General features: G+C 39.8%; 2 protein-coding genes across 9 annotated transcripts in view; one reads left to right on the forward strand and one right to left on the reverse strand.

The window, feature by feature from the left end:
- The window catches only part of SYTL2 (synaptotagmin like 2), a 161,740-nt gene extending 154,923 nt beyond the window's left edge, over nt 1-6,817 (reverse strand). For all 4 annotated transcript variants that reach the window (XM_050755787.1, XM_050755785.1, XM_050755782.1 and 1 more), the window contains exons 1-2: nt 6,701-6,817; nt 6,074-6,171 (exon numbers count right to left, since the gene is read on the reverse strand). The gene's annotated coding sequence lies outside the window, so the exon portion shown is untranslated. The remainder of the gene's footprint in view (nt 1-6,073; nt 6,172-6,700) is intronic.
- Nucleotides 6,818-7,004: 187 nt separating this feature from the next.
- The window catches only part of CCDC83 (coiled-coil domain containing 83), a 72,097-nt gene continuing 54,247 nt past the window's right edge, over nt 7,005-24,854 (forward strand). For 2 of the 5 annotated variants that reach the window (XM_050755870.1, XM_050755869.1), the window contains exons 1-3: nt 7,272-7,421; nt 12,102-12,224; nt 20,397-20,481. In XM_050755870.1, the coding sequence (XP_050611827.1) occupies nt 12,130-12,224; nt 20,397-20,481 (180 nt within the window). In that variant the 5' untranslated portion in view covers nt 7,272-7,421; nt 12,102-12,129. Of the gene's footprint in view, nt 7,025-7,271; nt 7,511-12,101; nt 12,225-20,396; nt 20,482-24,854 lie in introns of those variants that run through there. The other 3 variants (XM_050755868.1, XM_050755867.1, XM_050755866.1) reach the window with 3 other exon arrangements.

A 24,854-nucleotide genomic window follows, 5' to 3' on the forward strand; every position in this document is an offset into this window, starting at 1 on the left:
TATTATCCAACCATGGTAATCTCTTCTGCTTCATTAGAAACTCATCATTTTCATTTTTACCTCTAGGGCTTTGTATTTGCAATGCCCTCTGTCCCAGGCCCTCCCACTCAATGCTCCAAACTTCCTGCTCATTGTCAAGTTTTAATTTATATCTCAATTCCTCTGGAAAATTTTCCCTGACTCGCAAGACTGGATTAGGTTTTCCATGACACCTTGCTTTTACCCCTTTTCTGGAAAGTATACAACTGTTTTATAATTGCAGAATAACTTGATGCTCCTCACTTCCCCTAGAATGAGAACTCCTTCAGGCAGAGACAGAATCTGTCCAACATCTGACCTCATGAGTTACAACAAGCTACAACTGCCCAGTGAAGTTGCTCCCGAATTCCTGATCCATAGAAACTGTGGGATAATAAATGATTATTATTGTCTTGAATTGCTACATTTTGGAGGAATTTGTTGTGCAATAATAGACAACAAATACACTAACAAAACTAATTAGTTTAAAACAACAACCTGGGCTGGGTGCCGTGGCTCATGCCTGTAATCCCAGCACTTTGGGAGACTGAGGCAGGAGGATCACTTGAGCCCAGGAGTTCAAGATGAACCTGGGCAACACAGTGAGACCTGGTCTCTACAAAAAAATTTAAAAATAAAATAACACAACCACCACTTTATTACAGCTCACAGATCCTGTAGGTTAGTAATTGGTGATCTCTTGCTCCTGTGGCTTCAACTGAGATTAACTCAGCAATACTTAGCTGATGGATGGGCCAGCTGGGACAGTCCAAGATTACTTTGTTCACATGTCTGGCACTTTGTGAGTTATAAGGTGGGGTCAGCTAGAATGGTGGACCACAGTACCTATACTTGGCCTCTCCAGCATGGTTGTCTCACAGGAGATGGACTTCTTACATTGCAGCTGGCTTCCTCTAGAGCAAGTATCCCAAAAGAACCAGGAGGAAGCTGCATGATTTTTTAAAAACTAGCCTCAGAAGGAACACAGAGTCATTTCCATACTCTCTTGCTTACAGTAGTCATAAGACCACCCAGATTCAAGGAGAGGGAACAGAGATGCTACCTCTTGAAGAGAGGAGTGTTAAAGAATATTGTTGTGGGAAGTCAGGGACCCCAAACGGAGGGACCAGCTGAAGCCATGGCAGGAGAATATAAATTGTGAAGATCTCACGGACACTTCTTAGTTCCCCGAATTAATACTTCTATAATTTCTTACGCCTGTCTTTACTGCAGTCTCTGAACATAAATTGTGAAGATTTCATGGACACTTATCACTTCCCCAATCAATACCCTTGTGACTTCCTATGCCTGTCTTTACTTTAATCTCTTAATCCCATCATCTTCATAAGCTGAAGAGGATGTATGTCGCCTCAGGACCCTGTGATATTGCGTTAACTGCACAAATTGTTTGTAGAGCATGTGTGTTTGAACAATATGAAATCTGGGCACCTTGAAAAAAGAACAGGATAACAGCAATGTTCAGGGAAAAGAGAGATAACCTTAAACTCTGACTGCCAGTGAGCTGGATGGAACACAGCCATATTTCTCTTCTTTCAAAAGCAAATAGGAGAAATATCACTGAATTCTTTTTCTCGGCAGGAACATCCCTGAGAAAGAGAATGTGCCCCTGAGGGTAGGCCTATGAATGGCCCCCTTGGGGGTGGCTGTCTTTTACAGACGAAGCCGAAGGGATGAAATAAGCCCCGGTCTCCTGTAGCACTCCCAGGCTTATTAGGATGGAGGAAATTCCCACCTAATAAATTTTGGTCAGACAGGTTGTCTGCTCTCAAACCCTGTCTTCTGATAAGATGTTATCAATGACAATGCGTGCCCAAAACTTCATTAGCAATTTTAATTTCGCCCCATCCTGTAAGTCCTGTGATCTTGCCCTGCCTCCATTTACTTTGTGATATTTTATTACCTTGTGAAGCATGTGATCTCTGTGACCCACACCCTATTCATGCACTCCCTCCCCTTTTGAAAATTGCTAATAAAAACTTGCTGGTTTTACAGCTCAGGGGCATCACAGAACCTGCTGACATGAAATGTCTCTCCCAGTCACCCAGCTTTGAAATTTCTCTCTTTTGTACTCTTTCTCTTTATTTCTCAAACCAGTGGACACTTAGGGAAATAGAAAAGAACCCATGTTAACTATCAGGGGCGGGTTCCCCCAATAGAATATGAAACATTTATTTATTTGCTGCTGTTGTTGTTTTGTTTTGTTTTTTTAGACGGAGTTTTTGCTCTTGTTGCCCAGGCTGGAGTACAATGGTGCAATTTCAGCTCACTCTACCCTCTGCCTCCAGGTGCAAGCGATTCTCCTGCCTCAGCCTCCCAAGTAGCTGGGATTACAGGCATACACCACCACACCCTGCTAATTTTGAATTTTTAGTAGAGATGGGGCTTCACCATGTTGGTCAGGCTGGTCTCGAACTCCTGACCTCAGGTGATTCACCCACCTCAGCCTCCCAAAGTGCTGGGATTACAGAGGTGAGTCACCATGCCCACACCCAAGCTGAAACCTTTTTTTTTTTTTTTTTTTTTTGAGATGGAGTCTCACTCTGTCGCCCAGGCTGGAGCGTGTAGTGGTGCGATCTCACCTCACTGCAACCTCCACCTCTCGGGTTCAAGCGACTCTCCTGCCTCAGCCTCCCGAGTAGCTCGGATTACAGGCATGCGCCACCACACCCACCTAATTTTGTATTTTTAGTAGAGACGGGGTGTCACCATGTTAGTCAAGCTGGTCTCAAACTCCTGACCTCAGGTGATCCACCTGCCTCAGCCTCCAAAAGTGCTGGGATTACAAGCGTGAGCCACCGTGCCCAGCCTGAAACCATTTTTAAAAAATTAAATTGTTAAAGTACAATTAAATTTTTAAAATTAAATTGTTAAAGTACAATTAAATTTTTAAAATTAAATTGTTAGAAACATTGTTAAAGTACAATTCCTTCACAATAAAATGTACCCATTTTAAATACATAGTTCAATGGGTTTTAACAAATCTATACACCCTTGTAACCACCACCATAATCAAGATATAGAGCACTTCCTTTATTCCAGAAGTACTCTCCTGCCCCCTTGCAATCAATCCCACACCCCAGCCTCTCAGCTCAAGGCCACCACTGATCTGCTTCCAGGCTTTTCTAGAATTTCATATGATACACCATATAGGTTTTCACACTTGGCTTCTTCACTTAGCTCAATTCTTTTGAGACCCATCCAGGTTGCTGCATGTATCAATAGCTCATTTCCCCCACCCCTTTTTTTTCCATTCCTAAGTGCTGGCAACATTCCTTTTTTTATTAAGTAGTATTATAAATAAAGCAGCTATGAACATTCATTTTCATTTCTCTTGGATAAATAAGAGTGGGGTTGCTGGGTCATACAGTATATGTTTAACCTTATAAGAGACTGCTAAACTGTTTTCCAAAATGGTTGCACCATTTTGTTTTTCCATCAGGAATATATGAAAGTTCCAGTTACTCCACATCCTTGTCAACACATGGTATTGTCAGTCTGTTAGGGTTAGCCATTCTAGTGGGTGTGTAGTAGTATCTCACTGTGGTTTCAATTTGCATTTGTCTGATAACTAATGATATTGAGCATCTTTTCATGTGCTAATTGGCCATGAATATATCTACTTTTTGGAGTGTCTATTCAAATCTTTAAGCATTTGTAATTAGTTGGGTTTTTTTCTTATTATTGAGTTTGAGGAATTATTTATAAATTCTAGATCACAGTCTTATGGCAGGTATATGTATTGCAAATGTTTTCTTCCAGACCGTGGCTTGCCGTTTCATCTTCTTAAAACTAAAGAACAGGCTGGGCATGGTGGCTCATGCCTATGATCCCAGCAATTTGGGAGGCCGAGGCAGGAGAATCGCCTCAGCCTGGGAGTTTGAAACCAGCCTAGGCAACATGACAAGACCCCCATCTCTACAAAAAATAAAATAAAATACTAAAAAATCAGTTGAGCATGGTGGCACGTGCCTGTGGTCCCAGTTACTTGGTAGGCTGAGGCAGGAGGATCACTTAAGCTTGAGAGTTCGAGGCTGCAGTGAGCCATTTCCATACTGCTGCATTCCAGCCTGCGTGACAGAGCAAGACCCTGACTCAAAAAACAAACAAACCAAAAGAAGAAAAACAGAAAAAAAAAAAACCTCAAAAGCAGATGTTTTAAATTTAAATTTGATGAAGTTCAAGTTCTTTTTTTCTTTTTTGAATCATGCTTTTTGTGTCCTATGTAAGACTTGGCTGATGCAAAGTCAAAAAGATTTTTTGTCTTATTCTAGAAGTTTTATTGTTTTCACCTTTATGATTCATTTTGAGTTAATTTTTTGTATGGTGTTTGGTCAGAGTGAAGCTTCATTTTTTTTTCCCAACTAGATATCCAATAGTTACAGTAGCATTTGTTCAAAAGATTATGCTTTGCTTATTGAGCTACTTTTACACTTTTGTCTGAAGCAACTGATCATATACGTACAAGTGTATTTCTTGATTTTTTATATTCTATTGGTCTATATGTTTGTCCTTTTGTGTTCATATTTTAAAACTACAGCAAGCATGCAGCAATTCATTGTTGCTAAATGCTCTTGTGATGTCACATGCTAAAACCCTCAGGCACAATTCAAATAATATAGCCCAGGTTCCTGGGATAAGAAACCCTGGCTCCAGCTTACTGTCCTGGGTTCCTCTTATACCTGAGAAAACAGAGAGATCATAGAAGTAATTTCAAAAATTAATTAGGCAGAGGAAGTAAGAAGCAAAAAAAAGAGATGTGATTTTTTTTTTTTGCCGGAATTCTGGTTATTTAAGTTAAACTTGGTTTGGAGAGATAAAGAAAAAAAAAGTGAACTGCAGGTATACGTCTCTGGCTTAAAGTGAAAAAATATGACCCTTATAAATAGTGAGACACCATCCCGTTTTGTAATATAATATTGCAACGTGACAATGGATGTTGGGTTAAAACAATCTCCTTCTTAAAGGTAGCATATACTTTTTTCATCTTAAGAGAATATTTTAGTTCATAATTATTTATTTTTGCAAAGCATCTATTTAATTGTTTCAAATTTGTGAGGAACAAAGTTATTGGATAGGAAGTTGTAGCACAGCTTTTCTATTTCTCAAAAGTAACTACTGTAGGTAAAATGTCTGATTTACCAAAAGTTTGAACTGGTTCGCAAAGGCAGTAAGTTCATTTCTAGTTCAGGTCTTTAGAAACTATTGTGAGATTTAATAATAATAAGACCCTGCAGTTGTTTTTGTTTAGCAATTGCTCATATCAAACAGGTTATTTGTGGTTTTGCCAAAACAGACAGCGTATTTGGCTTTTTCTACCATAGATACTTTCCTATGTCTATTTCTATATCATTCAACGTGGCAAGGCTAACAGAAAATCAAGGTCAAATGAGGAAACTCAGCAAATGGTTTTTATCTGGCTTCACACTGACCACCAACTGGTAAACACCATAAGAAAAACTGTGCAGGATACAAATGATAGGTAAAAGTACAGTTTTTCACTATGGGCCCAGGCTCTCATAAAAGAAGCAGGCTTAAGATTTATAGGAAATGATGTAGGAATGAATTCAAAGTGCTGAAGAATCACAAATTGCTTTTATATTTGACTAAAAAATCTCCATGCTTTAAAAATTTTCCAGTGGTAGCTTTTTCTCCTGAATTTGCACTCTTAATAATTTTATCCTATAATCCCATCTGACAATGTTATTTTAGGGAAAACCAGGTTAACAGAAGAACCTTTATATCAGATGTGTAGATCATAGCAAATTCCTGGCACTTAATAAACACAACACTGATAGACTAAAGGGAGGTTTAAATGAGGTGGAACACATAAATTATCTCTAATAATGGTTAATTTTTGGTATTTTACTGATGAGAAAACCTCCCTTAACCAAAAGCTGCTTAATATTTTCATTAACTGCTTCAGTTCCCTTTCTTTAAGTTCTTAATACATTATTAATATAACACAGCATGAATAAAAAATATTATAATCCATTTTTAAAAAAACAAATTCAAGAATGCCAAACAGGTGACTTACGAAGGGAGCAGGGAAGCCTAAAGGAGCCTCATTTCTGTCTTCCTGGGACAAAAGGATAAGTAATTGACTGAAATGTAACTACCAGGATATAGACGCTCCTAGGATGTAAAAGAAAATTGTCCATTTAGAGCCAGTGTCAAAGTACAAAACAAAGAAAATTATCTTGAGGCAGATAATGAGAAATAATGCAGGAGAGGAAGGAGGAACTTTAAAGGCGGTTACGTGTAGGATTTTCTTTCTCTCTCTCGGAAGAGAGAACAGCAAAAAGCGAAGAGTGGGAAATACTGGACTTAAATTCCTTTCTCAAGGTTTAGGAACAAAAAAGGAAAGCGAAAAGGAAAACAGAATCAAGGACTTGTACAGCAGGAAGTTGTCCTATAAGCATTTAGTCCAGGGATCTGCCATTCTTATTAAGAGCTAAAACCAAAGAATGAGTGCACAAAAGTGGAAAGAAGAGAAGCCGCCACGGTGGAAGGAGCGGAGCGGGGTAGAGGCGCGCAGAAGCCTCACAGACCACCGGGCCCCGTCCCCGTCCCCGTCCGCGTCCCCCGAACTGTGCAGAAACCACCACCGAGTCCAGGCGTCTCATTTCACAGCGGAAGACACAGACTCTGAGACTCAAATGACCTGCTCACGGTAACAGCACAAAGTCCGTGGGTCTTGTGTCTACAGTCACCAACTTCCGGGCTTGCGACTAGAGGGAGCCAAGCAGCTCGTGAGCGTTTGAGACCAGCCGGGTCAGCGGAAAAAGGCTGGAGAGAGCGACCGCGGCTACCACCGCGGCGGTGCGGGCCTTCGGCCGGGACTCTTTCCTGCGCCGCCACCAGATGGCGCGCTTGGCCCGCCGTTCGCGGCTAAACTAGGGCGGGTGGGGAGGGAGTGGGGAGGAGGACGTCGGTTGCCTTGGAAACGCAGAGCGCGGCACCGGCTGCGGTGGAGCCGGTAGGCCCGGTGAGCGGGCTGAACGGAAGTGCGAACTATCGGCCCACGGCGGGGTATCCACCGCTGGAGGCTGTGGAGGGAATGTCAGGAGACTGGCTGGCCTCTTTTCTTGGTCCCCGACTCCTTCCAGTGTGACACTGAAGACTTTATAAGCATCCCCGGCCCACCCTCCACGGACCCCCCCTCCTCCACGGGCCCCCCTGTCCACGGGCCCCCCTGTCCACGGGCGCCCCCGTCCCCGGGCCTGGGCTTGCGCCGCTTCGAGATCAGCCTGGGGGTCGCGCCCTCCTGGTCTTGTGGCGAAGCGCTGTTCTTGGGCCGTTAGGAGCTGCTGGGAAGGGCTCTGATAGGCCTACCCCTCTTCTCCACCCAGGAGATGAGAAGGAGGGCAGGCCTTTTTAATCTGGTAAGAATGTCAACCCATCTCTCCACTGCGGTAGAATCCCTGGATACATTATTTGCCCTCTCGAAAGGCAGGCTCTGAATTTGATTCAGGTTTATAACCTTCACGGTGCCCCCACACAGGCGCTAGCACACAGCAGACGCAGAGCAGACTAAGAATGCCTTCCCTTCTTGCGAGGCTTTATCACTTGACAGTTTTCCCAAAGTGTCTGGAGCCTCATAATAGCCCGGACAGCAGCTAGGACAGATGGAGGAGGAAACAGGTCAGAAGTTCAGAGACTTGGCCGAGGTTATACAACTCCGTGCAGGAGCGAGGACCAAGCTCGGTCTTGTTCTCTTAGTGCCCCTCTCACCAAATTCTGAGTCTAGTGAATGCTTTCTAAGTGAGAACCTCACATATTCTTGCATCCTTCTCAATATCAGTGCAATGGTCTTCCCCTGTAGGTACTTCATATATGCTAAGTGTGTTACTGATGTCCTTTACCCTCATATCCCAATTCATAGATTGGTTTCAACTTCTTGCTCTGGATACCACAACATTCTTCTAAAGAGAACTTGGCTTCTTTTATGAATTTGTCACATTTGTACAGTACCATGTTTGTTTCCTCACTCCCTTATCCCATAATTTTCTGCTGGGCAAGAGAGAGAGTTGAGGAAGTGATTAAGAGATGGGAAAAGGTGCCCTATCTAAGCCCCCCCCCCAAAAAAAAAAAAGGAAAAGAAAGATTCCTGTAATGACAGAGGAGAAAAATAATGACTGGATATTTATCAGTCTATGTGATAATGGCTCATGGATTGCCTTACAGCCACCTCCAGAAGATCCTCTTTAGACTCACTACTGCTATTTGAAGGTAGAAAGAAACCCTTTTTGTTCTCTACCATCATTATTGCATATTTTTCCCTTATCCTAATAATAATATTCTCACAGTTATTTTTCTTTTCTTTGTTGATAATTCTAAAACTGAAGGACAGTAAGAATTGGAAAAAATGTAGTTCTGGTTACTAGAGAAGTTAGTGTAATATACTGCATTTCAAACTATTTGATATTAGCAATTCTGGATCAGAAGACAGACTAATTTTAAAGCTAAGACTCCAATATAATTTGGGTACTGCAGTAGAAAAATGTGCCATGACGAAAGGATTTGCATTGGTGAAGAAAATACATGCTAATGTAATGTACCTCATCAATCATCCAAGGGAAACTTGAAAATGTCACTCATCTAGATATTTTTAAATACCTTGATTTTAATATATGATTTTAACATATTTCCAAACAAGCCAAATTTTACATTTTAACACTAATGATTTTGGGCCCTATCATATATACATAATCAATACAAAAAGATGTCTCAATTTTTAAAAGTAATGCTTAGGCAGTACTATTACCACTGAATGGCTTTAAATTAATTCAGGATTTTTAAAAACATTTACTGGAGACCAATTCTAATGGAGTTAAAAATGTGTTCTGTGCAATCTCATTTGTAGTAGCCACAAAATGAATAAAATACCTAGGAACCCCCTGTCTGGTGTCATATCCCCAGTGCCTGTCCCCAGATCAAGGCCTGGGCCCCTTCAGCCGTGTCTATCACAAGCACCACCAGCGTGTCTGACAAACTGCCCTACAAAGTCGCCAACATTGGCCTGGCCTCCTGGGGATGCAAAACCCTGGATATCGTGGAGAACCAGGTGCTGGGCCTGATGTGCTTGTGGGAGCTGTACTCAACACTCCAAGCCCCTGAAGGGCACCCACATTGCCAGCTGCTTCCATGTGACCCATGGATATGGCCATCCTCATTGAGACCCTCATTACCCTGGGTGCCAAGCTGCAGTGGTCCAGCTGCAACATCACCCAGGACCATGTGGCAGCTGCCATTGCCAAGGCTGGCATTCCAGTTGTTCGCCTGGAAGGGCAAAACAGAGGAGGAGGAGTACCTGTGGTGCACCAAGCAGACGTTATACTTCAAAGATAGGCTCCTCAACATGATTCTGGATGTCGCTGGGGGCCCCACCAACCTCATCCACACAAAGTACCCACAGCTCTTGTAGGGCATTTTTTTTTAAGTTCTGCTGCAGTGCGCTTCTTTCTTCCTGTCTGAGTAGCGTCTTGCCTCATCTATACTTTGTAACTGAGGGCCAGGTAAAGCACCATGCAGAGCAGGCATTAAATAGATGTTTGTAGTTACTGACAGATTCGACGTCTATTTGTCAGATATTCTAAGTGTAACCTTCCTGGAAGATAACTGCATTTACTTTGTGAATATTTTTCTAGGATTCTCACCCTTTACTGAGAGAAATCTTCTGGGTGGTCAGGAACTGTGAATCCTTGTAAATGTTTATGAAAGTCCCCATGGCTTATAGCACATTATCAAATGCAAAAATAGATGTTGAGGTACTATTATTAGCCCATTGCAAAAATGCAGCTATTAAGCAGGCAGTCCAATTGGCTTACCAATTTTCTTGAAGTGTGTGAAACAGTGAATCTTAATAGAGTTTATGCATGAAGCATTTGTGCTTTAATGGGTCCACATTTTCACTCATATCTTATTAAAATCTTTTGCCATAAGCTGCAGTTAGGTAAGTAATTATACATTAGTCAGAAAGTTAAAAACATAAAAGCCAGGTAACTGAGGTAATTGAGCAGGATGAGGTCATTTTTCCTCCAGCACCAGATGGGTACCGCAGGTAAAAACCATAACACTTGATCTCTTCCATATGACTTAGAAAGAGATAAATGTTGATATTTGTTTTAACTTTTAAATAAAATATTTTATGGTAAAAATTATTACTAAATAGTAAGTTATTGTTTTAAAATGAAACATTTGTCACTATGCTTTTTGTGCAACCATAAAGTTTAAAATTCTAATTCTAAAATGGAAAATAATATAAAAATTCAACTCTGCATCTGAAACAAAAGAATAATCTTTTCTTAACTGATAATTTCTGTGAATTGTGGTGGTATCATGATGACACCTTTTGGTGTGGAGCCTATTAAATTATTATCAACACTTTCATATTTTAGAGGACACTAATGTACCAATGTATTAAATCTTTTTGTTGTGTCATCTGTGTGCTTTTCAGTTGGAAAGTATTGTGGTATATTTGCATTCATGTATATGCTCAAATTAATTAGCATACACAGTAGTGCAAACTTGGTTTGAAAAGTCGCAGACATAAAGACAGCCTTACTGGAAGTCTGAGTGTGCAGGCAGCATGTTTACAGAGAAAAAGCATGTTTTCATTTTAACAAGTTTTTCCACTTTGGAGCTGAACGGTCTGCAAAGATTTACATGGATTGCCAATTCAGTGATCCAAATCAATGAAGGTTGACAATAGCAAGCCTCATGGATTAGTCTTCCCACACATCATTGTACTTGCAGCAGGCAGACATTCTATGCTTTTGTTACCCAGAACCTGAAGAAGCTTGACCTGGAGAAAAAACTGAAGGGAAAGAGGAAGGGGCACTATACGGAGATAGAGCTAGAGATATATGCCCTTTTTCTATATCTCAGACACTATGCTAGGTGCTTTAAATATTAGCTTATTTAATCCTTACAATAGCTCTTAGAGTAGAATTGTTACCCTTCTCCCTTGACAGATGATGAAACTGAAGTTCTTCAAAAAGATTAACCTATTCAAGGTCACACAGATAATAGTGATGGATCTAGGATTAAAGCCCATGTCTGCCTGATTCATTCATGCATCCACTCCTGTGTTCATTTGACAAGCATTTATTGTGTGTCTATTGTGCTTGGTGAGGAAATACAATAGTGCACAAGAATTACATCATTCCTCCTCTCATGAGAGTTTCCAGCCATTTAAACAAATAATTACAAAGGTTATATTATATGCTTTCCACCATACCTAACTACTGATACATTTATTTAAGGCTAGGTACTTATTCTTTTAAGATTAGTGGAAATTAAAAGATAAAAATATGTTAAGGAAGACCATAATCTGAAAAGTCTACGTTAGTACCCAAACCAAACCTATGAAAGTACTCCTGCTTACTATAAACATCTGTGAACAGTGGGTCTTGATTTTCCCTTTTAAAATGTATTTTTGATTTACTATCATTAGGTATTAAACCAATTAATAGCTGATGAGCAGTTATTATTAATACATTATTATTCGCATTTGTAAATATCAACCATTTTAAAAGTACTTCAATGTGTGCTTTTATTTGCTCTTTATATCAACCCTGCCCAAACCTATTTTTTTTTGGATCCTGATTCGAATTCTTTAGTCTTTTGGATCCTAGCTTCTTTGTGCTCATAGAAAATTGTGGTTTTGTTTTCATTTTCTTTGAAAACTTAATAGACATTTAATTAATCTCTCCTGCCAAACACTGTGGAGAAATAAAATGATTGAAAAAGCTCAGTTCTTTGCTCTTAAAAGAGCTAGATAGGGGCAACAGATATAGATGAAAAACATAAGAGAAGGAGTATCTTAGAAAGTTTTGGGTGGAGGGAATGCTATACCTGGGATAAACATGGAATTCACCAGAATCAAGAATCCAATCACTTCATGATGTTCCACCATTGTGGTGAATGTTAGATCTGGGGTCATGGAAGCAATCAGGATAGAAAGCCAGTATTAAGTCCCAGAGGTACCTTATCTAGAGTAAACAAAAGTAGGGAGGCAAAGATGGAATTTTTCACTTTTCCTATGTCTCTTTTCTAAACAGGTATATTTCTTAATAGCTAACCAGCACAATGGAAAACTCAGGGAAAGCAAATAAAAAGGATACACATGATGGGCCACCAAAAGAAGTTAAATTGCCTACCAGTGAAGCACTTCTAGACTATCAGTAAGTTTTTATTCTGAAATCCAAAAGTTGCCATAGATAAAGGGCAGTCATTGTTAAGGCTCATATAACTCCAAATGCAAACAATGCATGCAGCAGCTGCCAAAAGAATAGAGGTGGGGCCGGGCGCGGTGGCTCAAGCCTGTAATCCCAGCACTTTGGGAGGCCGAGACGGGCGGATCACGAGGTCAGGAGATCGAGACCATCCTGGCTAACACAGTGAAACCCCGTCTCTACTAAAAAAATACAAAAAACTAGCCGGGCGAGGTGGCGGGCGCCTGTAGTCCCAGCTACTCGGGAGGCTGAGGCAGGAGAATGGTCTAAACCCGGGAGGCGGAGCTTGCAGTGAGCTGAGATCCGGCCACTGCACCCCAGCCTGGGCGACAGAGCAAGACTCTGTCTCAAAAAAAAAAAAAAAAAGAATAGAGGTGGATTTGGAGGCCTAATGGCACTCTTGTGCTATGCACATATTTTTAAAGGTTTTTGAAACTTTGAATATAACATAGTCCAAGTAGCAGCTACAACTACTTGGACTATGTTATGAAATGAAATGAGAGCTGCTATGAAACAGCTTTCATTAATGTAGTATTGGCTCCCTCAGTTGTTTATTGGTTACTCTCACCTATGCATACAACAGCTTGCTACCTTACCTCTTAAAATACAACACAGAATGGTTAGTTTACATTTATAGAGAGTAGAAGAGGCCGGGCGTGGTGGCTCACGCCTGTAATCCCGGCACTTTGGGAGGCCAAAGTGGGTGGATCACCTGAGGTTGGGAGTTCAAGACCAGCCTGACCAACATGGTGAAACCAGGTCTCCACTAAAAATCCAAAAATTAGTCAGGCATGGTGGTGCGTGCCTGTAATCGCAGCTACTCGGGAGACTGAGGCAGAAGAATTGCTCAAACCCAGGAGGCAGAGGTTGCAGTGAGCCAAGATCATGCCACTGCACTCCAGCCTGGGCAACAGAGCAAGATTCCATTGAGACTCCATCTCAAAAAAAAAAAAAAAGAGAGAGAGAGTAGAAGAGAAAATTTCCCTTTATGTGACCCTTTATTTCTTAGACATTCTGACTTACATTATTCCTAAATGGCTACATATCAAATCCAAATGATTTACAGAAAATTCTTTTTAATAATAATAAATTTTTATAATGTCTCAATCCTAGGAGCTGGAGACAAAACCATAGGTAACATTTATTCTATGTTTATGTTTTATTCCAACAAATAGCTCCTTGAGGGTCTGTGAACCTTAGCTTTTGGCACAAGGTAGGTGTTTTAATGTGTAATTCTTAGAGAATTAATAGATAAGTGCTAGTCTTTTCTCACATAAGGCTGAAATGTACTTCATTCATGTACTCATTCAATAAGTACTTGAGTGTTTACCAAGTGCAAGTCAAGTGCTGGGTACTAGAGTGTAGCAGCAGGACTACATGGTCCCTGCCTTGATGAAGCATGGGAGACAGACAATAAACCACGAATTTGAGCTTTTGAGAAAGTGACAGGATGGTGTGGTGGCTCATGCCTGTAATCCCAGCCCTTTGAGAGGCGAAGTCAGGTGGATGAGCCCAGGAGTTTGAGATCAGCCTGAGTAACATGATGAAAACGCATCTCTACAAAATAAAAATTAGTCCCTGCTATTTAGGAGGTGGAGATGGGAGGATCGCCTGAGCCCAGGCAGGTCAAGGTTACAGTAAGCCATGATTGTGTCACTGCACTCCAGCCTTGGTGACAGAGAGGGGCCCTGTCTCAAAACAAACAAACAAACAAAAAACCCATGGCTATAACAAAGGTACTATGAAAGAAAACTGTAGGTTGCTGTTTAACAGCGTAACTAAAGGACTTGACCTAGTCAGAGGAGTTAGGAAAAGCTTGTTTGAGAAAGCTTTGAGCTGATTTCTGGAAAAGGAACAGGCATTATGGAGACACAGAACAGTGGAGAGCATGACTTATGGAAGACAGGAGGGTGGAAAAGAGCTTATCAGACCGGGAACTGAGAGAAGGGAGGGTGAGGGAGGCAGGGCAAGAGCAGACACTGGTGATTTAGGCAAGGGTCAGATCAAGAAGAACACTTAGGTTTTTATTAGAGGAGTATAAGGTTGAAAATGGAGAGCCCATGATGCTAGTGACTAGGTCTTTGTTTAAGAGAGTTGTCATTGTTGTTTAAAGACAGAGTCTCAGTCTCTCACCCAGGCTGGAGTGTAGTAGCCTGATTATAGCTCATTGCAGTATCAAACTCCTGGGCTCAAGTGTTCCTCCTACCTCAGATTCCTGAGTAGCTGGGATGATAGGCATATACCACCATGCCCAGCTAATTTTTAAATTTGGGGTAGAGCTGGGTCTCAAAATCCTGGCCTCAAGCAATCCACCTGCCTCAGCCTCCCAAAGTGCTGGGATTTCAGGCATGAGCCACCTCACCTGGCCAAGAAAGATTTTAGATTTTAAAATCTAAAGGAAAGATTTATTTTAAAATGTACCATAAAAAATGTATGGTGTTCTTAACAACATTCAGGGAAAATCTATCTCCTTCGGAGACCCCAATATATTCGTATATACTTTTTAGGATGCAGTGAGTGAAGGGATCAGAACACCAAGAGAGAAGAGGCTTTCATCTGTTTCCTTTTACTTTCTGCTTGAAGTAACATTAATAACTAGATACTATTCATACTCATTTCTCAACATAACTGAAAACTTCCTTCATCTCATCTTAGGAGAGGTGGACAAAAAGCCAGACTCTATGAATGCAACCTGGTCTCTAATTTGCTCCCATGGTGTAACTGGTGGCATCCAGTTAACAGCTGTTTCTCTCTCTTTTGGGTCAACCAGAAACCAGTCTTTCCCCTCTTTAACAAAGGTTTACAAAGAGGCATACATTTAAAAATTCTCATGATCCAGTGCATAATGGACATCTCATACCCTTGTTCTTTTGTATTTGTTAAAACTAAGTAAATAATCTCATGGACTGGAACAGCCACGGTCTTCTGTACCATGCTCTACTGATGACAGTTTATGCATTCCATGTGTTCCTCGGTGACAGAACTGTTGTCACATGACAAATAGCCAACACACTCCCTCTCACCATCAGAGGAAGGATTGGCCAGGACTTCCCTGGCAGCCTCTTATCTCTCTCTCAGCTCCTAACAAATCAATGAGCATGTAGTAGTTAGTTAATTCATGGTTTTTGAGCAACTGAACTTTTTTCAAATTTATCCCAAGAAAAGAAAGTCATGAACTTCTATGGTTGTTTGTGAAGAGCTGATACTACCAATGTTCAGTCTATAAAATTATTGTCTCTGAATAATGATGGTTTTTATTTTCTCCTTTATACTTGTCTTGCCCCCAGTTTTCTACAATAAGTATGAATATAGATATAGAAATAGGTGACAATATGGTCGTGAGTGAAAAAATGGAGATTATGATATAGATTTTTTGAAAGTCAAGTTTATTTGGATCAGTGATTGTTTGTTTTTGAGACAAGAGTCTCACTCTGTCACCCAGGCGGGAGTGCAGTGGCATGATCGCGGCTCACTACAACCCCCGCCTCCCGGGTTCAAGCAATTCTCCCACCTCAGTCTCCCCAGTAGCTGGATTATAGGCATGCGCCACCACACCCGGCTAATTTTTTGTATTTTTAGTAGAGATGGGGTTTTGCCATGTTGGCCAGGCTGGTCTTGAACTCCTGATCTCAGGAGATCCTCTTGCCTTGGCCTCCCAAAGTGCTGGGATTACAGGTGTTAGCCATGTTTGTTTATTTTTATAAAGACAGAGTCTCCCTATGTTGACTAGGCTGGTCTCAAACTCCTGGGCTCAGGTGATCAGCCCACCTCAACCTCCCAAAATGCTAGGATTACAGGCGTGAGCCACTGCGCCCAGCCCAGATTTGTGTTTTTATATGGATAAGGCAGTTAGAATATTTGAAGTGAAGGAAAAAATATGGTGGGTCATTTGTGTTTGTCTCTCCCTCAACAAACTCTGAGCTCCTTGAAGACTATTCGTTACTCCTCTCTGTATCTCTAGTATCTGGCACAGCCTTATAGTATGAGCTCAGAGTTTCTTTGTTGAGTAAATGTTGTTGAATCTTGTCTGAAAGCAAAATCACACTCATGAAAACAAATACAATGTTATTTTTGCCTGTTGATACAGGAAACAAATTTTTTAACTCAGTGATGAAATGTCCACCAATAAACAAGCTCTTTCTTACCCACTCTTGAGTATAAATTGTTCAAATATTCCGAAAACATCTGTAACAAAGCAATCCTGCCCTTTTATCAGGTAGTTTCATGGATATAGGAAGTCTTTCCCAGAACATAAGGTCATGAACTTCTATGGTTGTTTATGAAGAACTGATACTGTCAATACTAAATCTATGAAGTGATCATCTCTAAGTAATGGTAGTTTTTATTTTCTCCTTTATACTTGTTGTCTCCCAGTTTTCTACAATGAATATGGATAGATGTATAAAAACATGTGAGTATGGTTATGGGTTTAAAGAACAAAACACAAAAATATAGGTTTTTTGGAATTCAAATGTATTTGTTTTCCTTCCCAGAATTTTCAATGAAATTGCATGGGTGGGGGGAACATTGACACATTACTAACATTTTAACAATAGAGAGAGTGGGAGAAAGATGACATATTGTCTTACTAACAATTTAATATCACTGTGCTTTAGAATTGTGCCATATCCTTTTCAAACTGCTTTAATGTATATTGGTTTATTATGACCCCACTTGCTTCAGCACCTAGTGTGACATTTCAGATTCTAGGTGGGAGAGTAGATGGGGGAGATATTAAAAAGGAAAAAGTGTATAAGGAACAATGATGCTTGAAGTCCCCATAAAGTGTTGAGTTCTGAAGTTAAGCTTCATTTGCTTCCTGGTAAAACATACCTCTTTGTGAAGCCAGAGAAGGCTGAAGTGGATTTCAAAGAGAGGCTCAGCTAAATTAGACCCACAGCTACCATGAGCTCCACAAGAGGGCCAGTGAAGCTGCCAAAACATTTAGGGCATCTCAGCATTCTCCACTGAGGCCTGCTGCTGCCACTCACATCATCCTGAACTGCTCACTCCACAAATGGACAAGAGACAAAGCTCGAGGCCATTTGCTCCTAAATGCTCTGAGGGAGGGGTGGTGGGCTTAAGTGTGGGGTTGCCAGATGTAGCAAATAGAAATAAAGCATGCCCAATTAAATATGAGTTTCAGATAAACAGCAAATAATTTTTTTAGTATAAATATGACCCATGCAATGGGGTTGGGGCTGCACGTGGTCTCCAGCCCAATCATTGTATGCCCAGTCATTACCAAGGAAAGCTCTCAGTTGCACCCAGGGAATTGGTCTATTAACGAGCCCATCTGTAGACTCAGTTTAACCAACGAAGACCACATCTTGAGATTCATTTGCCTGCTCTCCCCATGTAAAGAAATAGTATTACTATATTTATAATTGCAGAAATTATATGAGTAATTTGGACATTTGCATAGGTTCTTTTCCGATAATTTTCATTTATAATACTTTTTTTAATCTCCTGAAAAATGGGAGGTAGAGAAGGCACTCCTTCAAAATTTTTGAACAAATGTAAGCTTTAGGTAAGAAGTCAAAGATGAGCCAAGTGTGGTGGTGCACATCTGTAACCCCATCTACTTGGAAGGCTGAGGCTGGAGGATTCCTTGAGCCCAGGAGTTCAAGCCCAGCCTGGGCAGCATAGAGCCTTATTTTCTTATTATTTTGTGGAGCCTGCCCTATCTACTATAGTAGTCCCCTCCATTTATGGTCCTTCTTATATCCTGTTATTTTTCCCCATGGTATTTATCATAATGTGTAAACAAGATGTTTCAATATGTATATGTGTTTACTCCTTATTATCCAGTAAAAGGTACTCCTTGAAGGCAAGGATCATGAAGGGTTGTTCAAAATTATCTCTGTAGGCCAGGCACAGTGGCTCACACCTGTAATCCTAGCACTTTGGGAGGCTGAGGCAGGTGGATCACTTGAGGCCAGGAGTTCAAGGCCAGCCTGGCCAACATGGTGAAACCTCATCTCTGCAAAAAATTCAAAAATTAGCTGGGTGTGGTGGCGTGTGCCTGTAATCCCAGTTACTGGGGAGGCTGAGGTGGGACAATCACTTGAACTTGGGAGTGGGAGGTTGCAGTGAGCCGAGATCATGCCACTACACTCCAGCCTAGATGACAGAGCAAGACTCTGTTTAAAAAACAAAAACAAAAACTATATAATGCCTAAAACAATGCTGGGCACCTTTCCGCTCTTTAAATCTACATTGTATGTATGACTGTTTGAAAGGGAATATTGGTCCATTTAAATTGCAGAATTTTGTAACTGAAAAGGAAGTATAGAGTTCATCTCCATCAATCCTCTTATTTCTGGAGGTTAAATATCCTTAGAGAACTGGAAAATCAGCTCTAAAATTCAAGTTCCATAGTATCCAAACAGAGCAGTTTTTGACCACTAAAGGATTTTTTTTTTAATGTTGCATTTTCTCATTATTGGGAAAGAAAGAGCCTAGTTTTTCTCTCTACTGAGTATACAATGTTACAAATATAATTGATGTTTGGGGGAAAGGGCTAAGGATATAAGGTTTAATTCAACTGAAATTTACTAAGCATTTACTTTATGCTAGAAACATTCACATATGATTTCTTATTTTAATCCTTATGATAATATGCAGAGCTAGGTATTGTTATCCCATTTGACAGCTTGGACATTTAGGCCCAGGGAATTGACTTGCCTGAGATCATGTAGACAAGAAGTGGTAAGGGCAAGATTTGAAACCAGAGTTTCTCATTCTTTAACGACTCTTTGCTCTACTACAGAGGTACTATATTTCTGTTTTTGTTTTATTTTGGTTTTAATTGAGCCAAAGGGTTTAGGTAACACATTTCTGTTGCCTTATTTTGGTCTCAGATTTAAAGTTATAAGATTTATTAGATCATAGTGATACAAGATATACTATAAATTTTTAAAAATTATTTTATTTATTTACTTTGAGACTGGATCTCACTCTGTCGTGCAGGCTGGAGTGCAGTGGCATGATCTTGGTTCACTGCAACCTCTGCCTCCCGGGTTCAAGCGATTCTCATGCCTCAGCCTCCCGAGTAGCTGTGACTACAGGCATTCACCTCCACACCTGGCTAATTTTTGTATTTTTAGTAGAGATAGGGTTTTGCCATGTTGGCCAGCCGGGTCTGGAACTCCTGTCCTCAAGAGATCCACCTGCTGGCCAGGTACGGTGGCCCACACCTGTAACCCCAGCACTTTGAGAGCCCAAAGTGGGCAGATCACTCTATTTCTCTACGAAAAATAGAAAAATTAGCCGGGCGTGGTGGCGGGCACCTATAATCCCAGTTACTCGGGAGGCTGAGGCAGGAGAATCACTTGAGCCCAGGAGGCAGAGGTTGCAGTGAACAGAAATCATGCAACTGCACTCCAGTCTGGGCAACAGAGTGAAACTCTGTCTCAAAAACAAACAGACAAACAAAACCAGATCCACCTGCCTCAGCCTCCCAGAGTGCTGGGATTACAGGTGTGAGCCACCATGCCCAGCCCATTTTTAAAGAGATATACTATACTTAACCCCTCAAATAGCTATCAAATAGCCTATAAGGAAGTCTTTCTGCACTATTCTATCTCTCTTTCATACCTTACAGCCACTCAACAAATACTTGTTGAGTGTTAAAGAAATGTATTTGTGCCAGGAAAGAAGTTTTTATTATTTGTAGAAGAGATAGCACACTAATGAACTTGACCCAATAGGCATACCTAGTTTACCTTAGTATTTCAAGCAGGTGAGCTTGCCCTTATAAATTCTTAGCTTTGTTTGTCATTTTTGTCTGAATGTTTTTAGAATTCCAGAAAGCATGTTTTCTGTTTGCCCTCTCCTAGTTTTCCTTTAGGCTAAATTATTTATAAACAATTAGAAAGTATAAAATTACAAATATAAAACATGAACAGAGATTTTTTTCAAAAAAAAAAAAACCTTGAAGTTATCTCTACAATATATATTTTAGTGAGTAAAATAGATTCAGAACCATTTAGGAGAGGTTTTTATCCCTAAATGTGTTTTCATAATACTTTTAATAATTCACTTCAAATACTTAAAAATTTTTTTTCTTATTTCCTAAGATAAATGATTCTAACACATTTTATCTTTGTTGATTCTCAGATGTCAAATAAAGGAAAATGCAGTGGAGCGATTTATGTTTCAAATAAAGACACTTAGGGAAAAAAACCAAAAATACCATGAAAGAGTGAGTATAAAATTTAGAACCTATATATAGTCGTTAAACATTTACACTCAGACTTTAAAAACTTGTGGATTATGGTGAAATATACTGTAGGAAATTATCTTCTTCAAAGCTTGGAATTGATTGACTTACAATCTATTTAAGTTTCTTTGTACAGGTGAGGCAGGTGGGTACTGCTGTTGCCATTATATTAGTTATAATGTCAGTGGAAATTGGGTTGAATTATGTTATTTAGACCCTGAAGACACTGAATCTTACGTTCAAAATTTTAAAGCTTTGAAACTACATTTGTCTTTTGACTTTTTATTTAACCAAACTATAAAACATTGGTTCTCCATTTTAAATGTCTTTTTCCTTTTAGATTTTCAGAGAGTAAGCATATGTAAATACCATTTGAAAAGCACAATCTCAGTTGTTAAAATTATTAATTGCATATTTAAGATGATATACTGTTTTTAGAAAATCAGATTAAAATCAATATCAAAAAGGTGCTATATATGACTATCGGGACTAAAGATCAACAGAAATAAAGTTTGGAAGCAATCAATGATAATTAACACAATTTATCCCTCAAGGTATCTTATGAATGAAGAAATACTGAGGGTGCCCCCTTTTAACACATTTATTTTACATGGGCCCTGAAACTTCCACAGTTAACTGTTTTATTTTTGGCTTCTGTCTAAAAAGAATATATCTACAAATTTTAATCGAGTCTGGAGTCAGAGACCTGAGTTTGCATCCTGACTGTACAGCTTACTGCTGATGTCATTTTGGCCAGATTTGGTATGAGCCTCAATTTCACTCTTCTAAAATGGGGATTCCTGTCTCCCCTACAGGGCTAATTTGTTTGTTCATTCAGTAAATATTTAGTGGACAAGACAAGCCAGTAATATAACTGTGACTCTGACACTGTCACAATTCTCAAGGTTCATTCACTTGTAATAGGGACTAAAACAGAAGCTCAGTTTGGCCTGGTGCCTGAATGCAGGCTCCACATGAGATCCAGAGCACTAAAGAGAAGTGAGTCCCATCAAGGCACCCATGCACATCCTCCAGTGATCAGCACGGGGACTTGTAGATCAGGACTCAGTTGTGGAAAGTACAACAAATCAGGACTGAGTAATCATTTTCCCCTTAGCCCATCATTTAGAGCCAGAAATAGTTAAAGTTCTTGTTTCCATGAGGATTGGCTCAAGAATGCACATTAGTGGACCCAGCAGTGAGTAGCAAGGAGAGGCAGATTCTAACTATAACTCTGTATCTGAACATCATCCATTTCTTTCCTTTTATGTTGTTATTGCTATAATTTAAACCACCATTTCTTACTCATCCTTCCCTCAAAGTATATTCTCCACAGTGCAACCAGAATTACCTTTTGAATATTGTAAACCAGGTCCATTCTTTCATTCCTACTATTCCACCACAACTGCTCTAGCAAAAGTTATTAATGACCAATTTGACAGGCCCAATAGATTCTTTTTAGTCCTTACTTTACCTCTCATCTCTTAACATCCTTCAGTGGCTTCCTATTGCACAGAGAATAAAACCTATCGTCTTCACTAAAGTCTTCAGGGTCCTTCAAAATCTGACCCCTGTTCACCTCTCAAACCTTGTCTCCAGCTGCTGGTGGAGGATTTTTTGCTCCTTAGCTCAGCTAGGTCTGGGTTCTTGACTCACAGCCAGGAAGAAGTAGGCATGCAGACATGCGAAGAATGAGCAAGGCAGGAAATTTTATTGAGTGATGAAACAGCTTTTAGCAGGGAGGGGATGCAGGGGTGGTCCCCCTACGCAAAGGCAGGAGCGTTCCCAATATGGCTGAGCCCAGGGCTTTTTATGGGTTCAGGGTAGAGAGTGTGTGCTGATTGGTTTCTGAGTATACAAAAAAGGTTAAGGTGGGCACAATAGTGTAGAAAACCAATTAGGAAAGGGTAGGTATATGTAAAACAGGTGAAGGATGAAGACCAATCAGAGGAAAGCACGCCAAACAGGAAGGTGTGTTCTCAATCTGGTTGGAGGATTTACCCAAGTTTCCAGCTTGAAGGTTGGATTTCACAGGGGACACGCCCCAGCTGCCTAGGCATTTGTCTGTCTCCTGCCTGTATCACTTCTCCACCTTTTACCACCTCTTATTTGAAATCTTGAAAAACCAATCTATTTATTTATGCCTTTACTCATGCTGTTTCCTCTTCCTGGAATGCTTTTTTCTTGGCTAGCTCCTTTTCATTCTGCCAACCTAAGTTGGAATATTGTGTAAAATTATATCTCCATTATTAAATTGCAAGCTTTTTAGGCAGCAGCAATTCAGTGTTACTTCTTTGTTTCTCCGGAAGGGTCCAGCTTGAGTAGGTGTTCAATAAATATTTTTTGAGTTAATTCATGCTAACACTAGTAGAAGGAAAAATGTTTTGAGGTCATAGATATTTAACATGACTCATGTTTTCTCTTCGGTTATTCCAAAATCAGAAATGCCCCTCTTCTTTTCCACACATCATCTCTTCCTATGTATTTAGTTCTGTTTGGATTATCACCTCATTTATTACCTTTCTTTCTCTCAGTATGCATTCATTGCTCCAGCTACCACATTAGCTGTTCCATAGTTCACTCTGTCTACTTCCATACTCTCCATTCATTCTTTCATTCCTACTATTCCACCACAACTGCTCTAGCAAAAGTTATTAATGACCAATTTGCCAGATCCAATAGACTCTTTTTAGTCCTTACTTTACCTCTCATCTCTTCAGCAGCCACTCCCTTTATCTTAAAACCCTTTTCTCCTTTGGGTTCCAGGACCTCACTCTATCTTAACTTTTCTCCTACCTCTCTGAACATTTCTTCTCATTTTTGATTTACTGCTCTTTGCCTAGACACATCCCTTAATTATCACATTTACCAGAGTTCTGATCTCAACCCTTTTCTCTCACTCTAATTCTTTTTTGGGGTCATCTCACTTAACACTATGGCTTCAAATAACCATCTATTTGTTAATAATTTTCATATCTGTATGTCGCTACAAAAAATTGTAAAAAGTAGCCAGGTGCCGTGGTGTGCACCTGTAGTCCCACCTACCCAGGGGGCTGAGGCAGGAAGATGCTTGAGCCCAGGAGTTTGAGGTTACAGTGAGCTATGACCATGCCACTGCACTCCAGCTTGGGTAACAGACTAAGATCCTGTCTCTAAAAAGGTAAAAATTAAACAAAATTTTTTTTTAATTTTGTAAATGAAAACCATCACATGCTTCAAAAGAATAGTCATTGTGTTAAATATTTGATCTAGGAGAACTGGATTTATTTTAAGAAGTATTATGCCAAGTGTGGAAAGAAAAGTAAAATGTCTTTGTACATTATATACATTTATTTGTCACTTGTATGTAGTGGTTTTAAAATTATCACTATCTGTGGGTTTTTTTGCCTGTATATAATGGTAAATATTTTTGAGCTGGGATTGAATTTAGAGGCTATTGTTGTCTTACTAAAATTAACATAAGTAAAATCATATATCTTTACTTAGGATTCAAAACATACCTGATAAAGGAATTTTCTACTTCTACAAAAATAAGTGCAGAAGTCCATATTTAGAAAAAGTATTAGCAGTGCAATAGTTTGGCAAGTGATATTTCCATTACTATTATTCAAGTTCCTATATTTCATTTTAAAATAACATGTCAAACTAAAATAATTCAATTTATTTATAAGCAAATAAAACATGAATCTATTTCATTCCAGAAAACAGAATATCTGAGAATTGGTTAAAGAGTAGTAAATTATTTATTTTTCAGTTGTTAATATTCATTGGCCTTCATTTTTTAGTTAAACTTCATTTTGAAATAAGTATAGATTAACTTAGTTATAAAAATGTTATAAAAATGAGAGAAAGGTCCTATGTACCTATTACCTAGTTTCTCATAACATATTACAGAATCACGGTACAATATTATAACTAGGATATTGACAAGATTAACATGGAAAGTCAAGATACAGAAGATTTCCATCACCACAAGTATCCCTCATGTGATCCTTTATAGCCACTCACTCCCCTCCCAGTTCTGCCCCCTCATTAGACGCTGGCAATCATTAATCTGTTCTCCATTATTATAATGTTACTTCAGGCATGTTATACAAATGGAATCATACAATAAGTAACCCTTTGGTACTTGGCTTTTTAAAATTCAGCATAATTCCCTGGAGGTATATCCAGGTTGTTGTGTGTGTTATCAGTTAATTTCTTTGTATTGCTGGCTAGTAACGTGGTGTGGATGTACCAGAGTTTATTTAACCATTCACCTGGAGAACATCTGGGTTGTTTCCAGTTATTGGATATTTTACATAAAGCTAATATAAACATTAATGGACAGGTATTTGTATGAACAAAAGTTTTCA

The sequence above is a fragment of the Macaca thibetana genome, chromosome 14 (genome assembly GCF_024542745.1).
Source record: "Macaca thibetana thibetana isolate TM-01 chromosome 14, ASM2454274v1, whole genome shotgun sequence".
NCBI classification, from domain to species: Eukaryota; Metazoa; Chordata; class Mammalia; order Primates; family Cercopithecidae; genus Macaca; species Macaca thibetana.